We start from the raw sequence: 23,678 nt of genomic DNA, 5'->3' as shown, positions 1-23,678 counted from the left end.
TGGAATAAAAAGTACAACTCCTAAAATGCATCTACACTGAGCAACAGTTAAGTTTCGTACTGCAATCGGCTGCTTTTCATGGCTTCAGTCAAAGACTTTGCTTCAGTCAGCAGAGCAAGTGCAAAAAACGTGTGCGACGGACTTGCAAAGCTAAGATAATGAGTTTTTGACAAGTTAATGCAGTAGAGGACTATGCACTTTGTAAAACTGACACCAATGATTTTAAATGTTAATACAGGTAATTACTAAGCTGCATAACTTGATGCCTCTGGAGATTCTGATGCCAGACACTGCTAGTGTGAAAGGACAAGGAACAAAACTCTACAGCCTCATCACTGAGATCTTCCCGGTATCATACTTGTTTTTTATCTCTATTTTGGCTATAAATCAGGGTTTGGTGACAATTTTTTACACATCTTTAACCAAGTTTTAGAATTAGAATCTTATTAACTGCAGAATATTTCCTTTTTTACCTGTGCAGTCAGTCACATTTACTCCTCTTCTGAGGAGGTACTTCAATGAGAAGAAGGGCCTGGAGTACATACAGCAGCTCTGTGTCCCTGAGTTCAACACTGTGCTGATGGAGGTGCAAACCAAGTAAGCCCTCCATCTTTATGATAAACTTGGGGTTTATGCATTTCAAGGGATCTGTTTCATATTTTTGTTTTAGTTCCAGGATTTTGGATATACATAAGATTTGTAGTAGAAATGGGCATTTCAAGCAAAAATAATATTCGAAGATTGCTGGGTGTTATTCGATTATTATTCGAAAATCGCACCCTTCCCCCACATGCACGCACAGATGCATGTATAGGTTACACACCAGAGCATGTGAGCGAAGCGAAGCGGAGCGGTGTGACACTTAAATATAACTTAAAAAAATTAAACGGATGTTTCATATATGTTTTGTATAAAGCCTTTCTTTAACGTGAATTTCATTTTGTATAAATTGTGTCTTAATTTTAATAAATGTTTCATCAACCAATTGCCTGGATTTAAAGGAGCAAATATAGCAGACAATATAATCAGGACACGGAGGCCCCGGTGCGATCACTTGCATTGCACGTGAACTGGAGCTCGTCTCAAAAATGAACCGAAACTCGGCGTATAAGCTTCTTGCCTCACAGACCTGAGAAATATATCTATAGAAAGCTTGAAATGTCTTCTTTTAAACAAAACAATTCAAAACGAAAAGAAATGGGCTACTCTGAAGTGTGCATTTCTCTCTATAGGCACGTTTACTGGCGAGTCAGCATCGTCAACTTTATCTTTGCAGCCGACACTGACACAGAAAACACTAGTTTATTAATAAACAATTAAAATGTCTCATGCGTAATCATTACTTTTGCTGTTTTTTTGTGACAAGCTAGCTTTATGCGTGCGCTTGAGATGTGGAATAGGCAATATATTACGAAAACGCTCATTATGGTTTAGTATTCTCTCCCATATATATTTAAGTAATTCAATTAATATAATTATGCGATTAGACTAATGGCTTAAATAAACAACTACTAGTCGACTAGAAAAAAACTTTAGTCGTGCACGGGCAGCCCTACTTACAGTATTTCACACATTTTCGAACCAGCACGTCAGAAAGGACAGGGTTGAGCGAGCGGCGCTGAGGGGACTGAGCGAGCGAAGCAGGATCTTCAGAAAGGCGCTCTCCGCTCTGGAGGAAATATTACCAATCCACTCACATGCTCTGGTGTGAGACAATGTGTTCTTCTTCTGTCTGAGAGTTGATTGACAGCTTTTAGATGCGTTATTGGCAGCGTCACCCTCTAGTTACATGAACATGTCACCACCGCATCAGAACCGAAAACATGGTGATTTTTTTAAAGACAATAATCGCACAACCTATTCGATATTCTATAATAAAATCAACTAATCGAATATTCGAAAATCGTGACTCCTTAATTTTTAGTGATGCACTAGTATAAGAACTCCACCTATATGGACTCAAGATAGACATTATATCAGAGGTGACCTTTCACTGTGACAGTGGGAAATATTTGTCTGTTTCAGTTCCATTTCATACGAGAGATATGAATGTATTTCCATAAATATAACAATTGTCTAAATGTAAGACAGTGGTGCAAAACTCAGCTCCTTGATGGTCACAGCCCTGCAGAGTTGAGTTACAACCCTGCTCCGACACACATTCCTGTAGTTTTCAAATAAGCCTGAAGGACTTGATTAGCTGGATCAGGTGTGTTTATTTAGGGTTAAAGCTAAACTCTGCAGGGCTGTGGCCCTCAAGGAACTGAGTATTTCACCCCTGATTGTAAGACATATCATTAGGATGAATATGACTAAAACAATAACAAGTAAAACATGTTGTCTGTCTATAGATACTACTGCCTGGCATCTGCATCTGCCCTACTAAAATACTTCGAGTTTGTTCAGAACTCAATATATGCTCCTAAGTCACTGAAAGTGGTCTTCACTGGCAGTGAGCAGACGGCCATGATTGACGCGATATCAGCCAGCAACTTGGAACTAGTAGTGAACCACAGAGATCACAGGTTAGAAATTAAAGACACAGAGCATTATGTGTCAGCAGTTTTAAGTTGACCTGAATTCCACAGATAACTCCACAGATTTCAAAAGAATTTGAACACCTGTCATCCACAAAGATCTACACACCCTCTGCCCCAAGATCAGCTCCATTTCACACAGTTTATCATATTTAAATACACACAAAGAATGTAAAAAAGCACACAGATTTCATTTTGGTGTGACAGAAGTGACAGCTCCTTTTTTTCAGCTTTTAAAGCTTTGCCTAAACTTTGTAAATATAACTATGTGCACATCATGTTTTTATTTATTTATTCATGTACACTCAATAATCTTTAATTAAAATAACTTCCTCTCTCCCTCTTGCTACGACATCTCTTCTCGGCCCTGTTTACACCTGGTATTAAGATGCGTTTTGGTCGATCGGATCACAAGTAGGCCTAGACAAGGGAGACATACTCATTTACACCTATTATTTTAATTCATCTCTTTTGTCCACTTTCAACCACTTCTGTTCTGATTTCTTTGAGGGGAGGGTCTATGGGTTGGTAAATGTCTGGGCTTTTTCTGATCTTTCGATTTAATGGACAAAATAAGCTCGCGCAATTTACATATGAACGCGACCGGAGACGATGGAAAAACATACGGAGAGCAGCAGCTTTCATTTCTGCTTTGATAGCCACAAGACCAGCTGAACACTGTAAGTGTGTGTTGGAAATCAGGAATGGTGAGAGAACATTGTGCTTGTTACGTTTATCGTCTTCAAACCAAATTTGAGTCTGCAGCCGACAAAGTTTAAATCCTGTCTGGCTAACGCACTTCCCATAATATTTATCAGGGTAGCCGCGGGGTCTTAAAAGTCTTAAAAAGGTCTTAAATGTCATGTTCCTAAATTAAGGCCTTAAAAAGTCTTAAATTCCGTTGTCCAAGTCTTAATCTTTTTAATGAAGGTCTTAAATTTCATTATACTAGCCTATTTATTCAAAAAATTCAACAGGGTTTAGTGTAACGTCAGAGAACGTCTCAAACAATAGTTTGGGTTTTCGCGCCGGCGGCAATGGAACAACATTCTAATCGATCAGTCGAGAGGAGAGACATCATGGGGAAGTGTCGTTCGGTTCGGTGTACGCATTTTCAAACCAAACGGCTCGTTGGACCATTTTTCCTGCCTACCAAAATTTCATTATTTCAAATGTAGGCGCGTTGCGCGTGGCAAGCGCGCTCATAATGTAAGAGACGCCGGCGCGACCACAACATTGTCCAACATCAAATGTGCAAACGTAATGTAAGCGGAACGAAACTGGGCTACTCGTTATTGTGTGGTTGAAGGACCGCTTATCAGTTTGGACCAGTCCAGTGCAGCGCGAGCGATCTTGATCAAGCAACACTGTTACACAGCAGCGGTAATAAGAGATCCAGTAAAGAAAGCATTTGAATTCGCAACAGAAGTAATAACATCGCTGTGAGATCTAGTGAGAAACATTCACATTTCTCCGTTATAACGGATTAAACAGCGCGTGGAAGCCAGGAAGAAACATTGTGCCATGAATGAACTATCGAGCGTCCACAGATCAGCAACATTCACCATGGATTTACTGTAGTAACACTAACTGCAACCATGGAAGTTTGGCAGGAATAGTAGGCTATAATGCTTTCAAGTAACATTACGTTGGTTTTATTTTGACATTATGAATACAATTGCTGCCCTCAAATTTTAATCTGAACTAAAAATAGACCTTTGTTTATAACTACTACAATATTAGGTTACATTTCATTTTTTTCCAAGGTGCTGTTTTGTTTATGCTCCTAAGAAGAGTCTATTATAGCTCCATCATTGGTCAAAGTGTGTTAGTTTTAATAAAAAAAAAAAAAAATTATCTGGCATTTATTTATTTTTGCTGTATCGAAAACGTACCAAACCGTGACACAAGTGTATTGAACCGAACCGTGAATTTTGTGAACCGTTACACCCCTACTATCTATATCTCTCTTACCTGTCTACCCCTCTGAAGCAATGGTTGAAGCAATTTGAATGCTGAGAAACTTTACTAAGGCGATTTGAAAAGTTAGTTTATCTGTTTATTGTTATGAATGTTTGATATTTACCAAAAACATCACTTTGCAGTGTGTTGTTGAATGAGTTTTTTTTAATAATAAATGTATTTTTAATTAAAACATTTGTTAGTAATAGTCATTATTGGGATTTGATCTGGTGTTTAACGACTGCATAATGGGTGCGATGTAGGTCTTAATTTTCATTAAAGTGGTCTTAAAAAGGTCTTAAAAAGTCTTAAATTTGGGGTGATCAAACCTGGGGAAACCCTGTTTATGCATTAGGTCAGTATGTGGAGAGTAGACGGTCTTTTGTGGCTGTTCGAACACATTCGACCACATGAGTGTTTACACTACGAAAGCAATCCGTTCGAATGTGTTTTCGACTACCTCTGAAAGTGGACAAGCTCAAAACGTTTTAGACCCCGTTTACACCTGTATTTAGCGTCGTCCACTTGTGATTCGATCGACAAAACACGTCTTAATACCAGGTGTAAACAGGACCCTCTTCTCTGATGATGTGTTTACTGGCGTGAGGGCGGGACAACCTGTCACTCACATGAGATCACAGCTGTAGCAAACCACAACCATCCAATCAATTCCTGATGAACAAAATCAAGTCCCGCCCTACATTGTTCTTGCCATTTCACTCAGATATATGTCATTATAAGGAAGAAAAGGCTATCAAAACTTCTGTTTCATGCCGATTGCCGACTTTAATGTCAGTAACCATATGCTGTTATATGCAGAAGTCAGCACACTCTGTTTGGGGTGTTAAACTACACTAAGACTGCCGGTGGGGAGCGGCGGTTACGCTCCAATATTCTTGAGCCCCTGCTGGATGAGGTCACTATCAACTCACGTTTGGACACCATAGAGGTGATCACCTGTTATCTGTATGTTTTGTTTCACTCAGTTATTCTGTCATTGGATAAATAATCTTCTCTTTGATTCATTTCCAGGAGCTGTTGCAGAATGAAGAGCTCTTCTTTGGTCTGAAGAATGGTAAATCCTTCATTTTATTTGTCAGTTTTAGAGACTTTGTTTCAGGCTGTTTTTCCTCCTGGTTTTACCCTTCGAAGCTGCAGTTTAGCACGATTAAATGTTTATTAGGTCTGTATTGCACCACATGTGTAAGCAGCATGTAAGTGGTTTGCAACAGCAGGCTGATGTTGCAAATGATGACGCATTCACACTAATGGTGTTTCTACTGTATAACAGCAATACAGAAAAAAAGTTATTTTTAGGTCACTGTACTGAGTATTCAACCATGGTTATCAGGAGTGGTCCACTGAGAATTATGGCAAACTTGATCGTCATGAAATCTAATTTACATTAGGAAGCAGCCATATTTACATTCAGGTATTAGCCTAATTACAAACCAAAACTCTACAATTTTTGTAGTCAAGTATTGAGTATTGACACAAACAAAAACACAAGAGAAAAACAGTTTCTGTACCAAAACTTTACAGCGTATACTGCAAATTGTTAAAGATGCTCTAAGCGATGTTGGGTGACATCACTTCTTGTTGACGTTCAAAGTATTGTCAAACAAAACGGAGACTAGCTCGACCCTCCGTCCTCCTCATCCCTTCCTCTCCCCCTCCCTTCCGAGCTTCCTGAAACAGTCATGAACCATTTAGAAAAACCAAACTGGATTTAACCTGTCCAGCAAAAACATAGCCACCTGAATGTCGGATTGGAAGCCCTTCTGCCGGCGGAGTTCTTCTCGCGACCTTTTGAACGCTTTTCCGATGTAAATTCGGGACTTCGCGCGTTCCTTCTCCTTTTCCCTATTCTTTGTTATTTGTTCATCGGAACGTCGTCTCTTTGGTCCTGTGTCGGCCATGTCAAAAATCTCATAGAATATACAAGAATATACATTTTTAACATTAGTCGTTATCGTTGTCTAGGACATCTCTCCTCTAGCTAACTTCCCTCTTCATGCCTCTCCTCCACTCCCCCCGCCCCCCTTCATGTGCACGCGCACTAACCCCCCCAACCCCCACCCCCAAATCATTCTTGTCGGTTATTGGCTGGAACACTGTTTGTTATGTTTCGTTGTCCAGGCTGGGCCAGTTTTTTGTTTTTCTTGCCGTTTGTGGAGCCGGGGCTGTCTATAGAGACCGCGTTTTTTTACAGTGTGTTCAGGGGACAGGCAGCTAGCGAATAGTGAGGAGATGTTTGTATGTGACAAAAAAAGTTTTGGCCTAAAAAACGCGTGACATCGCTTAGAGCACCTTTAACATGGGTGCCAAAATAATATGCACTGCACTGCTTACTTTCTGCTTATGTGTGCAGTGTGAAACAGGCCTTACTTGTTGGTGATCTTAATAGCTCTTCATTTCCTGGATCACACCTACCTAGAATTGCACCCATAATCGTAATGTATTAATGTTTACCAGATGCCTAAATATTTGCCTGGCACCACTCCATGGTGGGACATTATTGATGTGCTTTTATTCACAGCAATTGCACAGTTCCTGGATATAGATGAGCTGCTGTCTGCTCTTGTTCAGGTCCCAAAGCAAGAGACGGTAGGTCTACACTGGAAAAAAAGTAACCTACAAATGGTAACATCTAAATTAACTGTTTTTTAGTCAAAAAATAATATTTAACATCACTGAATCAACCTAAATGCATTAATTTATACCAATAAAACTATTTTTATGAGATAAATCAGGTAAAAATATCTCTTTAAGATTTAAAAAAAATTATATTATAGTAAATAATTTATATTTATAGTTTTATATTATAGTTAAAAGTCAAAATGACTTTTAAACCATTGTTGTTTGAATTAGTGAACCTCAATAGTTTAACAGTTAATAATCCTTTTTATGTTTTTCCATGTAGGTACTGGTGGCTGAAGCAAAAATAATGCAGATAATTAAGCTAAAGCACATTCTAGAACTGGTCCCATCACTGAAGGTAACGTGGGCATTTAAAAAAAAATACTGTCAAAGAGCACTGTAAGACTCAAAATCATTAAAAGGACTGTTCAGAATCTGCAAAGAACCCATATTTTAACTAAACTTTTTATGTTTTCATCTACCAATAAGAGCAGTAGCCATCTCACCTCAGTGTAAAGTCAACATTAAATCAAAATTGACATTACTTAGACATGAAATCACATTTGTAACATTTTGGTCAGTATAAGTAACGATGTGAGCAAGTAAATTTCTCCCTTATAAGGCGATGCTGCAACATTCCAAAACACCCTTGTTGGAAGCATACTGTACCTCACTTGAAGACAGCAGGTAATACGTTTTGCACACTTAGCTATGTGAACCATTTGAATATGTAATGACATCTTGCACAGACCATTTTAGTTAAACAAGAAATATGAGTATGATTTGATGATGTTTCGTGCATTAGGGCTGAACGATTAATTGCATTTGCGATAATATCGCGATATGATAAAATGCGATTTTTTAACCGCAATGCTGCGATTATAGTCTGGTCACGTGACACGCGAGAGTAAACCAGTCTGTATTGCAGATGAAGCATCAACTTGGCACGCGACGCATAGACCTGGCTACAGGAAATAACAGTTTATGTTTAATTTATGTGATATTGTGTTATAGATTCTCTCCAACGATTCTGTATCGATTAAGATAATTTCAGATTTATGTCTGAGCTTAGTTTTAAACACAGATACGTGTGCTTTATAAACAACTGTATTCTGCTTGCTTCTAATTCCTTTGTCTCACACACACACACACACACACACACACACACACACACACACACACACGACACCACTCGAACCTTACGAGAAATAATCTTTAATAAAGTTCAGAAAAGTTGAAGCGAATTACAAGGACATTCGCGGGCTTCATTGCACAAGATATGAGATACGCGCAGTCTGCGTGATGTTACTTTTGTAGTGCGCGGTCTCGCCCGCCGGTATTTTACTTACAAATGTTCTACTAAGGCATCATATGTCTTGGAATGCAGTTGGCTTATATATTAAAAATATAAAAATCACCGACAGAAGCTGCTTTCAATTTCAAATACTCACGTGCGCTTTGCGAAGAGCTTTTGAGCATGCGGCTCTGTCTACGTGGTTAAATGTACTTGCATCTCAAAATGCTTTTATGACGCGAAATTAATGTGACACAGTCAGTTATTAAACAGACAGGACAAACCACATCTTATAATTTCAAAAGAGATGAAAACGTTCAGACAGCCTACTCTTAAATAGGCTACTGAAAGCACTCTTTGTTTATTGCTTGTAATATTTTTTTCCCTCTTTTGTTATTTGTTTTGAAGCTATATTTGTTAAAATTATTAACATGTAATTGTATTAATTTAGTTTTTTAATGTGTAATTATAAGTAGGCCTACTTATAATTATGTAATTAAATATTTTAAGTTTTATTAATAAGATCAATTAAAGAAAAAAAATGTATCGGCTCATGAGGTGCCTAAAGATTCCCTTCCCTATTTTACATTGATTTATTGCTTGTTTTTGTTGAATAATAGAAAAGATAAAGAGCTTAAAAAATAATCGCAATCGCAATATTGGTAAAAGAAATCACAATTAGATTATTTTCCAAAATCGTCCAGCCCTATCGTGCATACAGCAATAACACAGGAGGCACAAAGAGTCCCATGTATGTGTACAGAGTTCAATCAGCACTTTCATATGTGCATTTGATGGTTAAGCTCTAGTATGCAGTCCATCAGGTTTTACAATTTTATCTTTAACGTTTGTGTTGGATTAGGTTTAACAGCATTCTGGATCAGATCAAATCACTGATTAATGATGACACCAGCTATATGAAAGGCAATTTGACCATGCGCACACAAAAGTGCTATGCTGTGCGGCCCAACGTCAGTGAATTCTTAGATATTGCACGGCGAGCCTACACAGAGGTGATCGATGACATAGCAGGTGAGCTCTTTAACTCCTTAACTAACTTAATGTTCTTAATGTTCATAATTTAATAAAAAGTTTGTAAGTTTGGTGTGGTTGGTTGTGGTTGGCCATGTGTGCATATGTTCAAATGAAATGCCACAATCGGTTATGCAGTCCATATAGTTTGTGATTAATCAGATCTTTCCAAATTCCATCCTGTTTATTATGTTAGTCATGAACATGAGCATTATTGATGTGTATGTGTTGTTGATTATCAGAACTGGTGGCTCGGCTTGGAGAGAAGTACAGCCTACCCCTCCGAACAAGTTTCAGCAACACACGTGGCTTCTTCATTCAGATGAGGCTGGAGGGTGTTGTCTTACCTGCGGGCAAGTTACCAGAGGAGTTCATCAAAGTGAGCAAAGACATTAACTTAAAAAAATGATTGAACGTTTTCATTAGTGTGTAATGTAACATATATTAAATACATAATCTGTGTGCATGTAAGATAAACAGTATAATCATTGACAATAGACATTTATTGCACTTTCCTGGCTATAGGTTAACCCTATAAAGTATGGAAGCTTGTTTCCGCCACAAAATAAAACATTTTAAAAGATAATTGCGACTTTTTATCTCACAATTGCGAGTTTACATCTCGCAATTCTGACTTTATTTCTCAGAATTGCGAGATATAAAGTCAGAATTGTGTGAAATAAACTCGCAATTGCGTGTTATAAAGTCAGAATTGTGATATATAAAGTTAGAATTGCGTGAAATAAAGTCAGAATTGCGTGTTATAAAGTCAGAATTCTGACTTTTTTTCTCGCAATTGCAACTTTATTTCACGCAATTCTGACATGTTGTTGACTTTATAACACGCAATTGCGACTTTATTTCACGCAATTCTGACTTTATATCTCGCAATTCTGACTTTATAACACGCAATTGCGACTTTATTTCACGCAATTCTAACTTTATATCTCGCAATTCTGACTTTATAACACGCAATTGCGACTTTATTTCACGCAATTCTGACTTTATATCTCGCAATTCTGACTTTATAACACGCAATTGCGACTTTATTTCACGCAATTCTGACTTTATATCTCGCAATTCTGACATCTTTTCTCAGAATTGTGAGATATAAAGTCCAATTCTAAGGAAAAAAAAGACGGACTTTTTTTTTTACCTCAGAATAGTTTATATCTCACAATTCTGACTTTATAATACGCAATTGCGACTTTATATCGTGCAATTCTGACTTTATATCTCCCAATTGCGACTTTATTTCTCAGAATTGCGACTTTATATTTCAGAATTGCGACTTTATATCTTGCAATTGCGACTTTATTTCCCAGAATTGTGACTTTATAACACGCAATTCTGACTTTATATCTCGCAATTGTGACTTTATTTCTCACAATTCTGACTTCATATCTCGCAATTGTGAGAAAAAAAGTCAGAATTGTGAGATAAAAAGTCGCAATTATTATTATTTATTTATTATTCATTGGCGGAAACAAGCTTCCATAATAAAGCCTATATCATATTTGATAAGGACATTTCTAATGCCTTTAAATGATCAACACTGCTGAAAAACATGTTGGGGGCAATGTAACCAAAATATTTATTTCTTACAGTGCAATTAGTAATATAGAGTATATATATAGATAAACTTACCTGCCACTTTATTAGGTTCACCTTGCTAGTACCGCCAGTTGGACCGCCTTTTGCCTTCAGAACTTCTTTAATTATTCGTGGCATTGATTCAACAAGGTGCTCAAACATTTTGCAGAGATTTTGGTTCATATTGTCATGATAGCATCAGACAGTTAGCTCCCACTGTTCTAACACATCCCAAAGGTGCTCTATTGGATTGAGATCTGGTGACTGTGGAGGCCAGTTGAGTTTAGTGAAATCATTGTCATGTTCAAGAAACCAGTTTGAGTTCTGTGATGTGGCATGTTATGACATGGCACTGTGGTCATAAAGGGATGGACATGGTCAGCAACAGCTCAGTTGGTATTAGAGGGCCCAAAGTGTGCCAAGAACATATCCAGCACACCATTACAGCAGCAGCAGCCTGAACTGTTGAGACAAGGCAGGATGGATCCATGCTTTCCTGTTGTTTATTCCAAATTCTTTCCCTACCATCTGAATGTCACAGCAGAAATCGAGACTTATCAGACCAGGCAAGGTTTTTCCAATCTTTGGTGAGCCCGTGTGAATTGTAGCCTCAGTTTCCTGTTCTTATCTGACAGGAGTGGCACCAGTATTTCCTCGGTCGAAACAAGTGATTATTCAAGTTACTGTTGCCTTTCTATCAGCTGAAACCAGTCTGGCCATTCTCCTCTGACCTCTGGCATCAACAAGGCATCTTCACCTTCACAAAGAGCCCATTTTTCTCATGCATATTATAGTTTCCCAGGAAAATTATTAACTGGGCTATATATTTCACTATTATACTTTCATATATTTATATAATATATCTTTATTCATTTCTTTTATATCTTTAAATCTTCCAGATCATGCTTGACATAAAAACAAAAACTAAATGTGTTGCACATATGTTATATGTCGCACTGTGTAGCCCTGTTTAATTATCCATAAATAATTTTTTTTAGAACAATCATGTTAAAATTTGAGTATCAAATATGACGTCAATGTATGTTTAGCTTCATCGTGTTTTGGTTTAGTTTTCCCTGCTCCCTGTTACTTGGTCATTAGTTTCTGATTAATCCCACACCTGTTTCTGGTCTGGTTAATTAAGGCCACATTTACACATAGCCGGGTATTTAGAGAAACGAATATTTCTCCCCCTCCGTTTTCAAAAATAACATCGTGCACACAACATCGTTTTCAAAAAAAGTTGTCGTTTACATCAACCCGCATAAATACGCCGTCGAGCAACATCATAATTATGCCAAACCTATGGGTGGCAGTGTAGGGAGAAGGATAAAGCCATGCAAGCCAATCAGAATCCTCAAAATCGACAACAACGAATAGCACGAGCGACTTCCAGTTCCTTTCAAAACAACAGACATGGCGCGAGGTTCGTTTGTGCGGACAGACTGCGAAGCAAATGCAAACAGGCCAAAAACGTTTGCACAAAAGTAAAAATGAGTACCACCTTAACAGCATCCATGATCAAATAGTAGCCAAACAAACTCTAAACATAGGGCGCTCACATGACGTAAGCATTTTCTGGCACATAATGTGTCGTTTGAGAACCTAAAACCCCATTTCTCCCAGTTGACACGGCAACACATAACCGGCGTTTTCAGAAATCTCCACTTTGGCCGGAGTTTTTAGAAATGATCGTTTTCTTGGATAAAAACGTCGTTTTCGTGTAAATGACAGGCCAAAACGCAGGGAAATATCTGCGGTTTCCCATCGTGTAAACGGGGCCTAAATCTCAATGTGTATATAAGCGCTTGGTTTCCTCGGTTGGTTGTTTGGTCGGTCTTGTTTGTGTCTTATTTCTGTTCTGATTCTTCTGCGAATGTTTTTATGCTTATTAAAAGTCTCCTGTTTTTATTAGAATTTTTGTGTTTAACTACATTATATGCAGTTCAATTAATTAAATTTTTTTTCAGACTATTATTTCATATGTCAGGCTTTACAGGACTATAGTGTTGAATATGTGCTAATATGAATATGTGAACAAGTGCTAATGGGCTTAACTTCAACCCTAGGTGAGCAGACAGAAGAGCAACTGCTCGTTCACCACTGTAGACCTCATGAAAATGAATGACCACTGTGAGGAGGCTTTGAAAGACATTTTTCACATGTCTTATGTGTGAGTATATGGTAGCTCAAAGTAAGATGACTAGTGCAAGAATATATTTTTTAAAATCATTTTAGTCATAGATGGTATTTATGTGCACGGTTGTGTCGGTTTATGTGCAGGGTTGTGTCCAAGTTACTGAATGAGGTCTATGAACACATCCACTGCCTGTACAAACTGTCTGATGCTGTGTCAATGCTGGACATGCTGCTCTCTTTGGCTCACGCCTGCACTGTCTCAGATTACGGTAATGTTAAGCGCCATAAAGGCGTAATGTAGATTATTACATTTATGCGAGGACATACAATTTTTCCTTCTTTAGATACTGATAGCATTGATTTATTTTTTATTACTTAACTTAAGTATTTGTTTCCTTCAGTGCGTCCTGAGTTCTCTGATACAATGGCAATAAAGCAGTGTCGCCACCCCATCCTGGAGCGCATTTCTGGGCAACAACCCATCTCCAACAACATCTACATCTCTGAGGGAAACAATTTTGTGATCCTAACAGGCCCCAACATGAGTGGCAAGTCCACTTACCTTAAGCAGGCGGCCCTCTGCCAGATAATGGCTCAGATAGGTACACAAGAGTTGCTATTATAAAAAATAATCATATTTGTTTGTTACTTATTTACTACTCTTTTGCTCACTAGATCATTCTATTATTCCCATACTCGCAAACACCACTAGTATAGAGTAAGTCTGTGTGGGGTAATGATGGGCATGTTTGGGGTAGGTTCTAGGTCTAGGATAAATTTGCATGATTTAGCACCAGCTGTCTCCTAGTCCTGTGTGATCAAAACAACCTTATTCAGAATGTCCTCTTTGTCCCAGGATCCTTTCTGCCTGCGGAGTACGCCTGTGTTCGTATTGCGGATCAGATATTCACCAGAATAGGAGTAGACGATGACTTTGAGACCAACTCTTCCACATTCATGGTTGAGATGAAAGAGGTAAATTGGGGAAGAAACCGTTTTATACAGCTAATCAAGAACATTTTATTGATATTTCATCAATGAAACCTTAAAATATAGTATCAAGTCTTTAAATGTGTATTTACACGTATTTTTGTGTTCATTCTAATATTTCCATGTAATTTTCTACTACACACAGTACTTTTATATAGTGGCATATACAGATAGGTCTGAAGCTAGTTTCACATTCAGTTAAAGTATTTTCTCATTTAAATACTTACTTGCACTCCTAGGTGTCTTACATCATCCACAATGCAAGCAAGAAGTCACTTATCATTATTGATGAGCTGGGCCGAGGCACCAGTCCAGAGGAAGGCATTGGTATCTGCCACAGTATCTGTGAATTCCTCATCAGTATTAAGGTGCTGTATTTATTTTATAAAGAGTATATTTTGAAGAGGGGATGTAGAAAACATAAATATTCATATATACCAAACATACTTGATCGGTTATTCTAACATTGCTCTACTCACAGTATTTCAGTAAGTGGCTAACAAAACTTGTGCTGTAGGCCTTCACACTCTTTGCCACGCACTTTCTTGAACTGTGCCACTTGGAAACTCTTTACCCCAACGTGGAGAACCAGTACATGCAGGTTCAGCACGTCCGCGGAGGAGATGGCAGAGCAGAAAAGGTGATCTACACATACCAGCTCAGCCGAGGACATTCAGAGGAGCGCAACTATGGTGGGTTAAGACTATTCCAAGCTTTTCTAAACTGTTTAATCTATTCTATGGTGGTATAGAATTATATAAGTCACATTTGCATATCTGTTGAACGTGTGGAATAAGTGAAGCCAACACATTTGCTGTGTTCCAATTCGCATTCTATCTGTTCTTAATAGTATTCGAAATTAGAATTAGTGTGTTCCAAATCGTAGTATTTTGAAATGAGTATTCCAAAGATACCCGGATTGTCTACTCTTTCCGGTTAGACTCTGAAGTGCAGATCGATGCACACTCTAACGGCTAATATTGCCCACAACCCATTGCGTGTTAGACGAGGATTCGATTAGAACTCAGAATGTGTTAAAAAAAAATGAAAGTGTTAAACTACAAACATGGCGGATGTGCAAAAATGATGGTTAAGTAGAGATCTTTAGAAGTGATTTGAATGATTAATAATCAGTATCTAACCTGACGAAAATATATTTATTCAATGTTTTCCACAAGATATTTAATCTGCAACAGCATTGTGAACTTTTATAAAGATACGTTTGGTCATTAACTTTTAAATGCATCATTTTGCAAACACATGAGGAGAGTTCTCTGCATGAAAGACCCACGGTTGGTAGATCACCGTACTACTGCATTTCTCTCCGTTTTGGTAGGATATTAATTAATATGTGGAGGATTTTAATTGATAAGATGATTGACAGGGCAGTTTAAACAGTGACAAGATGCACATAACTAAGCGACAGCGGTCCGTTAAAGATGCAATCATGACTAAGTTTTATGTCCTAAAGCTTGCATTTTTTCACAGAAACGTTGAGGTACATTAATACGTACATACAGGGCATAGTATAAGTATGTTGTCTGCTGTTTTTTTTTAGGTATAAGAGCAGCAGAGATGACCAATTTACCACCAGAAGTTATTCAGGAGGCCAAAACTCTCGCAGCTAACATCAGCCAAAAGCTGTGGGTATGTAATGATTCATGAATTATATTCTCTTAGAGGTACAGGAGAAAACTCATATACAGATATCCTGCTGAGTTAGTTACCTTATATCTCCATTGTCTTGTCCACAGGCCAAGCATTATAGTGACCCTGCCACTCGCAAACAAAGGGCAGACTATCGTCTAGCCACCAGACTGCTGCAGGCGGCCCGTAACTCACGGTTGGACCCAGAGGGCCTACGTCAGTACCTGAAGGGCTTGAAAAGACAGTATTTGGCTGAAATTCAAAATGCGACAGAGTCAGTAGAGATAGAGGAGTGAGGTCTGGGGTGAGAAATGGGTTGGTGGGGTTAGGAACGTTTGAGAAAATAACATGTTCGTGGAAAATAGATAAATTACGCTTCTTGAACAAAGTCAAGGAAGTTGTTCTGATAGACAGAATTTTTTTTGTTTAATTAGAAGTTGTTTATGAAAGTGTTTTTTCACAGTGCAAGTTTAAATTGTTCAACTAATCAAATAAAATGTTATTGTAAACTGAGACCAAAACCAACCGTGAGGCCCGTAACTCACGGTTGGACCCAGAGGGCCTACGTCAGTACCTGAAGGGCTTGAAAAGACAGTATTTGGCTGAAATTCAAAATGCGACAGAGTCAGTAGAGATAGAGGAGTGAGGTCTGGGGTGAGAAATGGGTTGGTGGGGTTAGGAACGTTTGAGAAAATAACATGTTCGTGGAAAATAGATAAATTACGCTTCTTGAACAAAGTCAAGGAAGTTGTTCTGATAGACAGAATTTTTTTTGTTTAATTAGAAGTTGCTTATGAAAGTGTTTTTTCACAGTGCAAGTTTAAATTGTTCAACTAATCAAATAAAATGTTATTGTAAACTGAGACCAAAACCATATGAGTCCATGTGTTCCAGTCCGAGGTGATATAAACCAGTGGTTCTCAACTCGTTTGGCCATGATCCACCTCTTGATCTCACTTTGATCACAAAAACTAGCCATTTAAATATCATCTTACTAAGACATATTATTGGGAGATATAGGCCTGGTTTCACAGACAGGGCTTAGATTAAGCCAGGATTAGGAATATCCAATCGTACCCTAACCCAGGGGTGTCAAAACTCGGTCCTGGTAGGGCCACTGTCCTGCAAGGTTTAGCTCCAACTTGCCTCAACACACCTGTCTGGAAGTTTCTGGTATCCCTAGTAAGAGCTTGATTAGCTCCAATCCCAATTACACACCTGAACCAGCTGAACTTTACAGGACAGTGGCCCTCCAAGAGTAGGATTACTCCCCTGCCCTAACCTCTATCCCTCAAACCCATTAGACGTCCAGCTTGTCATTATGATTCTGAGTACCACTTGCAAAACAATGGCACTGACATATTTTTAAGATATTCTAGAGGAAGTTGCTTTCAGTTACAACGGCTCAAACGTGCATTTTAGTTTGGGACTACGCTTAAACCTTGTCTGTGAAACCGGGGGATTGAGTGACATGATATTTATACATACATTTTATGTAACTCTACTGTTATAAAGATCTCATTGATTTACAAAACTTCATCTTACTTTTTGGCCATATAAATATCCACTAAATTGCTTGCTCAGTTTGGCTCTCAATGAAACAGAGGTGTTTTTTCCCCTTCTCAAGATTGAGCTCCAAATTCTCATATTATATAGGTCATAAAAGCCTGATGCATTCATCATCGTATGATAAAACATAAAACACATGCATTTTTTTTTTCATTTTTTTTTTTTTTTATTAGACTTTTCTGACTATTATTGTACATCAAGCTTTACAGGGTTTAAAAAAAAAAAAAATCTATAAAAAAATAAATAAAGTTCTGTACTGTAGCCCAACCCATCCACCAACAGCAAGAACTGCTCTTCTCGCGAGATTTCCGTAACCCGTCACCCCCGGTCTCTCTGGCAGAGTTCCGTCTTCTTCCCTCACTGTGCGTTTCTTTCCACACTGACCTGACCCTGCCAAAGCGAAACCAGCAGACGTGCCGCCTACAACCGGGCCGGAGCCGCAGTCCACAGCGCTTCCCCTTCAGGAACGCCTTTACACCCCGACAATAACAATAACCGCGAGGACACCACCGCAGGTACGTGAAGCAGCGGCTCTATACACAGATAGTGAAGTGAAGCGTGAGTGAATGGAGCAGATCACACGGGGCCTAGCGCACTTCTCGCTCCGCAGATCCTTCATGCCATGCCGCCGCAACACAGGCACCCTCACACGGGACAATGGTGTGTATTAAAACCGTGTAGACCTGAGATCCTAGCTGTCGGTCGACCGTACATATGTGCTTCGCATGGGGGTTTTAAACCTGCTGAACAAGCTGATGATGTCCGATCAATCCACGGCACGCCTCTCTCTCTCTCTCTCCATACAGCTAAGCTAAGCTAGTGATACTAATCAGTGCGATAGAGCTGAAGATATGTTCTCATTTCCCTGCTGTTTTTCATATTACTTGCTTGACTGGACAGTCTCAGCACAGGTTGTGCTTCTGCTGCTGGTTATTCGGTCAGTCATATGAGATGTCAGTCAGTTCCTTATTAAACGTCTCGACTAACTTTAAATCTTGACTGCCATGAAGTAATTTCAGCGAGGGACAGGGACTTTGCTCCTTGCCTCCACTTTATATTGTCTTATAGTAGGCGTGAGGTGTTAATATGCACCTCGCAATGAAACAAATATATTGGTTTGTTTGAATTTATCGCTGCCATTAAAGCCTGGCTTGATTTAAGTAGCCCTTCTGCGTTGCACACTTCCCCTGATGAAGCAAACGGAAAGGATTATCTGTCAGTAGTAGATGGGGTGGCTTTAAATAGTCGACATAAATTCGCGCATGCGCACTGACCGGTCTTCAAAGAAACTGAAGGAAGCCTATATGCATCCCAGTTGTTAAAAGACCTCATGAAATCAAAATTGCGTTTTTGTTGCTTTTTAATCCATGTCTTTTATCTATAGCATTTCTAAAAGTTCGACTATTTAGCAGGTTTAAAATATACAGTCATTTATAATGGACAAAATAAACCATAAATATCTCTGACTTATTTAGAGAGCTACTTTCAGGTTCCAGGAAGTGTAAACCCCATTCATTTTCTCAATAGGGGAATTGATTTTGAATGATAAGATATAAACCTTTAAAGTCTTTAGGGAATTGATTGGGTCATTGTCATTAGATATTGGTCTATGCCTTGTGAGTGACAGGTTGTCCCGCCCTCGTGCCAGTAAACGCATCATCAGCGAAGAGATGAGCTGCAAGAGGGGGAGGGGTGTTATTTTGATTAAAGACTACTAGGGCATATGAATTAAAAAATAATGATTTGCACCGATAAATCATTTATAATAGATATGGCGATGTTTCATAAAAAAAAAAAAAGATTTCATGGTGACTTTAAAGACAGACCTACTCTGTTAATTGATGTTATATCTTTCTGTTGAAGCAACTAGTCCTAATTATTTCAATTTCTTTTTTTAAATCATGTTTAACAGTGGAATTCCTGGTGAAATATATAATGGCTTAATCAACTAACGCTATTATTCTAATTAAATATTTTAGGGATGCACAATAAATCGGCCACCATATCGGTATCGGCCGATACATGTTCATTTTTAACGTCATTGTTATCGGCCGATAAATAATGGATTATTTCCTTCAGCTGAAACGCTTCAGATACGCACTGTTGTTCGCCATGATGGTTCTGAATCACAAGAAATATAATTGGAGTCACTTAAAAAAGGAAAATACAATTAAGTGCAACTTGTGAAAGTGAATGAATGAAAGTCTGTCAAATAGGCTATGAGAAAATAATTATAATTGTGTGCTTGGGACATGGATTTAATGGTGAGACTTTTGTTTTTGTAATCAGGCTCTCAAAAATTATATTAAAATTTGGATTTAGATTATTCTGTCAATATTTTGGTTATCAGCTTTCAAATATAAAGAATTATCGGCTAAAATGTTCATATCGATGCATCCCTAAAATATATAATTTATATATATATGCGCATGCTGCCAATGCCATAGATATAGTTTCTATATGCATAACATCTTTAATAGTTTTATATATATTTATCCATCATTTTATTTTGATAGTCGTTTGCAATTCTTAATTAAGGCCATTAATTACTCAGTCGGGGTTGTCAAATGCTTTGTTGCTTCGGATCAAAGTTTTTATGTTGTGCTTCAGCTCGTAGCTTGATTGGTTTGGCTTAAGGATATAACTCTGCAACAGACTTATTCCTTTTTTTTTTTTTTTATCCCAATGGGAAAAGTACTTTTCGAACCAAGGCTACTGAAAAAGTGGGCAACACTATTGCACTCAGGGGTGTGTAGCCTACACATTTCTGTCCTATCAGATGCTCTTAAGGATGAGAATGCCCCTCCCACTATTACCACCTGACTCAGACTAACAACCTCAAGTCTCTAATCATGGTCCTTCGCTGTGAGTGATGCTATTAAAATGTATGATTTTTTTTTTGTGATTTGTTATGTTATTAAAACAAAAAGGATATGTCCAGCCCCAACTTCCTGTTATTACAATGTTATTACAGTAAAGAAAATAGTGTTCTTGGAGCATTTTGTAGATACGGTTAGAGAACTTTGTTGATATTGGTGTGGACACGCTTTGGGGCAATATGTAAGCTTAGTTTCCTCTCTTTGTCTGAATCATTGTTCTAAGTAGTGTGTGTATTTAAATAAACAAAGAGAGGAGTTTATGTAATTAAGACTAGTAGATGACTTCATTTTAACTTCCTGTGCCTCCTGACTTACAAACAAAGGGTTTTCTTTTTCTTACATGCGTCTGAGAGACTGTTTGATTGTTTTAAATTGTTCAGAACAAATAATAGTAAAGCTGGATTAGTGGCCGACCAGTATACATTTTTTGATGGCCAGTGCAGATGCCGATATCTTGGAAAGCTGGGTGACCGATGGCTGACATCGCACTAATTAATTTAAAGATCGCAAAAATGGTGTTTGGCTCGAGGTCATGGCGCAAAGGACCCTAGGTTGAAATTACTCCGAACCATCCCTTTAAATTTGGTTTATGTTACATCATATTTACTAAATTAGAAATAAATAATTTTAAAATGAATTATACGAAAATTGTAACTTGATAAAAAAAAAGTTATACTTTAGATGGCAACTGCTTGTTTCTATAATATTAACGCTATAATACTTTTTCGTTAACAGAGACCGTCACCTAAGGAAGTGGGAAAATGCTGCCGTTCTCAGTGATGTCAAAATAAAAGTTCCGACTCCCTGGCGAAACCGAAAAACAAATCAGCCGATTTATGATAATTGAAAAAATGGCAAATATCGGCTTTGGCGATATATCAGTCAACCACTAAACTAGCGATGAAACAGTTACCAGTTTGATGATAAACCACGCTAAAAAAAATCCTGATGGTTAATATTGCCGTTTCATATTTTACTTATCATTAAAACCATACTTGATTTTCAAATATCAAATTCATATTTGATTTTCGCGCTTTGAAATACTCACTGTAAATAAATACTGTTCAGCAACAGTAACACTAACGCAGGCGTAGGTTTTGTTTTGTGTGGAAGGCAAAGTGCGTGATGCAACCAGATTTCACAATCAGTTCATATTTAAAAACTCCTGTTATCTGATCCCGGCTTAAGCTCTGGTTTACACATTGGAAAATGTAGGCCAACCAGACATTCCGTGCATGCAGACAGTTCGCATACTGTACTATTGCAGAAATAGTGATATGATCTTATGCCATTCTGAACATCCAGATTACAGAGATGCATAGGCCTGGTTTCACAGACAGGGCTTAGATTAAACCAGGATTAGGCCTTAGTTCAATTAGGATTTTTAGTAGCTTTTATAAACATGCCTTAAAAAAAACATTATTGGTGTGCATCTTGACAAAACAATAGGCACGTTTCCATTACAGATTTGCGCAAAACTTTTGCGAATTTGTTTCTTTTCTTTTTTTTTTCATCTTTTTTTTTCTAAATGTCGACAAAATGACGGCGTTTCCATTAACTGATGTTATGCGACTAAAACTACATTGTTTTCCTCTCGCGATAAGTCATTCCAAAAATCATAGCAATGGACGTTGGTAGGTTTATGTATCTCAGCCACCGCACTGGGCATTATTATTAATCAAAGAAGACTGTGTGTGTTATCCAATCTTTAATGGCAAGGAAAGACCCTTATACTTGAGAGCGGCACATATGAGGTGTTTCGCCGCCATTTCTGATTCGAGGTCTTGATTGTGGCATTTCTTTGAGGCTTAGAATCCAATATTACTTTAATTTTTCTGTCTTTTATGAAATTTTACGAATATTTCTTTTTCGAATTGGCTGAAAAACCACCTCATGCGAGCGTAAAAACTTTTTTTGCGATAAATGGCAGTTTTTTTTGCGTTTCCATTACCCGTCAAATTGCGCAAATTGAAATTGCGAATTGAAAATACGCCCAATGGAAACACGTAATTTTTGCAAAAACTCCCATTTATCTAAAAAAAAATTTGTTCCGCTCGCATGAAGTGGTTTTTCAGGCAATTCGAAAAAGAAATATTTCGCAAAACTTGCAATGGAAACAGTTTTTGCGCGTTTACAGGGTCACCTGACGTGGATGACGCGGTGTGTTCGGACAGAATACGAGACAGAGCTCTTAAGAATTCATATAAGACAAAATAATTACAGCAATAATGGATTCTAAACCTCAAATAAATGCCGCAACCAAGACCTCGAAGCAGATCTGAGGGAGAAACACCCAGAAACACCTCATATGTGCCGCTCACAAGTATAAGGGTCGTTCCTTACCATTAATGCTTAGAAAACACACATACATATCCTTCCATTAATAATAATGGCTAGTAAAAAAACAAAACAAAAAACATATATTTTAAGAAAAGTCAAGCCTTGTCTGTGAAAGCGGGGGATAATAATGCTGTTGAGTGTTGACCAGATACAAGGCCACAGGTCCAGTGTGCTTCATAACAGCTACAGTCTCTCACAGATCTGCCATAAACACCTCATCCTGTGGCAGCGGCGCTTCTCAGTGACTCTCAGCTTTGTTTTCGCTTTCCTCTCAGCAGGACAAAGAAAAGCACACGCAGTTCAGAGCAAGTGAGCGCACCACACCCATCTCCACTTTGTTCTCCGTGCACAGGGCTGTGTGAATCCAACACACGTGAAAGTGTGAAAAGAAATGTGTTTCCACTTACTTAACAAGGAATATGCAAGTAAGGGCAATGAGCAGATTTGGCTTGCGCCTCAACAGCTGCTTGTCCCGTCTTGCATGTTTCTAAAATTCCTTTCCTTCATTTCCCTTAGTCCAGTATGCTTTCACACAAGTATTTGCTTTTTTATCATCATATTTGATTAAATATGATTAATTCCTGCAATGTAAAGCTGCATATTCAGCATTAATACTAATATTCAGTGCCACATAATTCTTCAGAAATCATTCTAATATGCTGATTTGTTAAACATCTCTTTTTTTATTATTATTATTATTAGTGTTGTGCTGCTTAAGATTTTTGTGGAAAACCATGATACGTTTTTTTTTCAGGATTATTTGATGAATAGAACGTTCAAAAGAACAGCATTTTTGTAACATTACAAATGGCTTTATCAATCTTGAGCAATTTAATGCATTCTTGCTGAATAAAAGTATTAAGTCAAATAAGATAACATTGGTAAGATAACATGATAGTGCTGGCTTCAAATGTACCTATAATGAAATGTGAACCAATGCAATATTTATACTTTAATGGAGTTACTGATTATTGTAGATTAGTGCATTACATTACTTCATTAAAGGAAAGGTAACTGCAGCCCCAGACATTTAGGCTCTTGTCCATGCATGTACGC

General features: G+C 38.0%; 2 protein-coding genes across 6 annotated transcripts in view; both read left to right on the top strand.

The window, feature by feature from the left end:
• Positions 1–246: 246 nt before the first annotated feature.
• On the top strand, positions 247–16,701 carry msh4 (mutS homolog 4). The gene is made up of 18 exons (XM_084392623.1): positions 247–349; positions 482–597; positions 2,352–2,525; positions 5,319–5,448; positions 5,532–5,574; positions 7,039–7,106; positions 7,423–7,497; positions 7,762–7,826; positions 9,296–9,465; positions 9,708–9,844; positions 13,128–13,231; positions 13,342–13,466; positions 13,599–13,799; positions 14,054–14,172; positions 14,427–14,555; positions 14,705–14,879; positions 15,746–15,834; positions 15,942–16,701. The coding sequence occupies exons 1-18, from the start codon at positions 263–265 to the stop codon at positions 16,128–16,130; spliced, it is 2,196 nt and encodes a 731-aa protein (XP_084248749.1). The 5' UTR covers positions 247–262; the 3' UTR covers positions 16,131–16,701.
• A 976-nt stretch (positions 16,702–17,677) lies between these two features.
• ktn1 (kinectin 1) overlaps positions 17,678–23,678 on the top strand; it is a 41,212-nt gene continuing 35,211 nt past the window's right edge. For all 5 annotated transcript variants that reach the window (XM_084393429.1, XM_084393428.1, XM_084393426.1 and 2 more), the window contains exon 1: positions 17,678–17,918. The gene's annotated coding sequence lies outside the window, so the exon portion shown is untranslated. The remainder of the gene's footprint in view (positions 17,919–23,678) is intronic.

The sequence above is a fragment of the Rutilus rutilus genome (genome assembly GCF_951802725.1).
Source record: "Rutilus rutilus genome assembly, chromosome: 21".
In the NCBI taxonomy this organism is placed as follows: domain Eukaryota; kingdom Metazoa; phylum Chordata; class Actinopteri; order Cypriniformes; family Leuciscidae; genus Rutilus; species Rutilus rutilus.
Note: the sequence above shows the minus strand (reverse complement) of the source record. Positions and strands in the feature narration are given on the sequence as shown.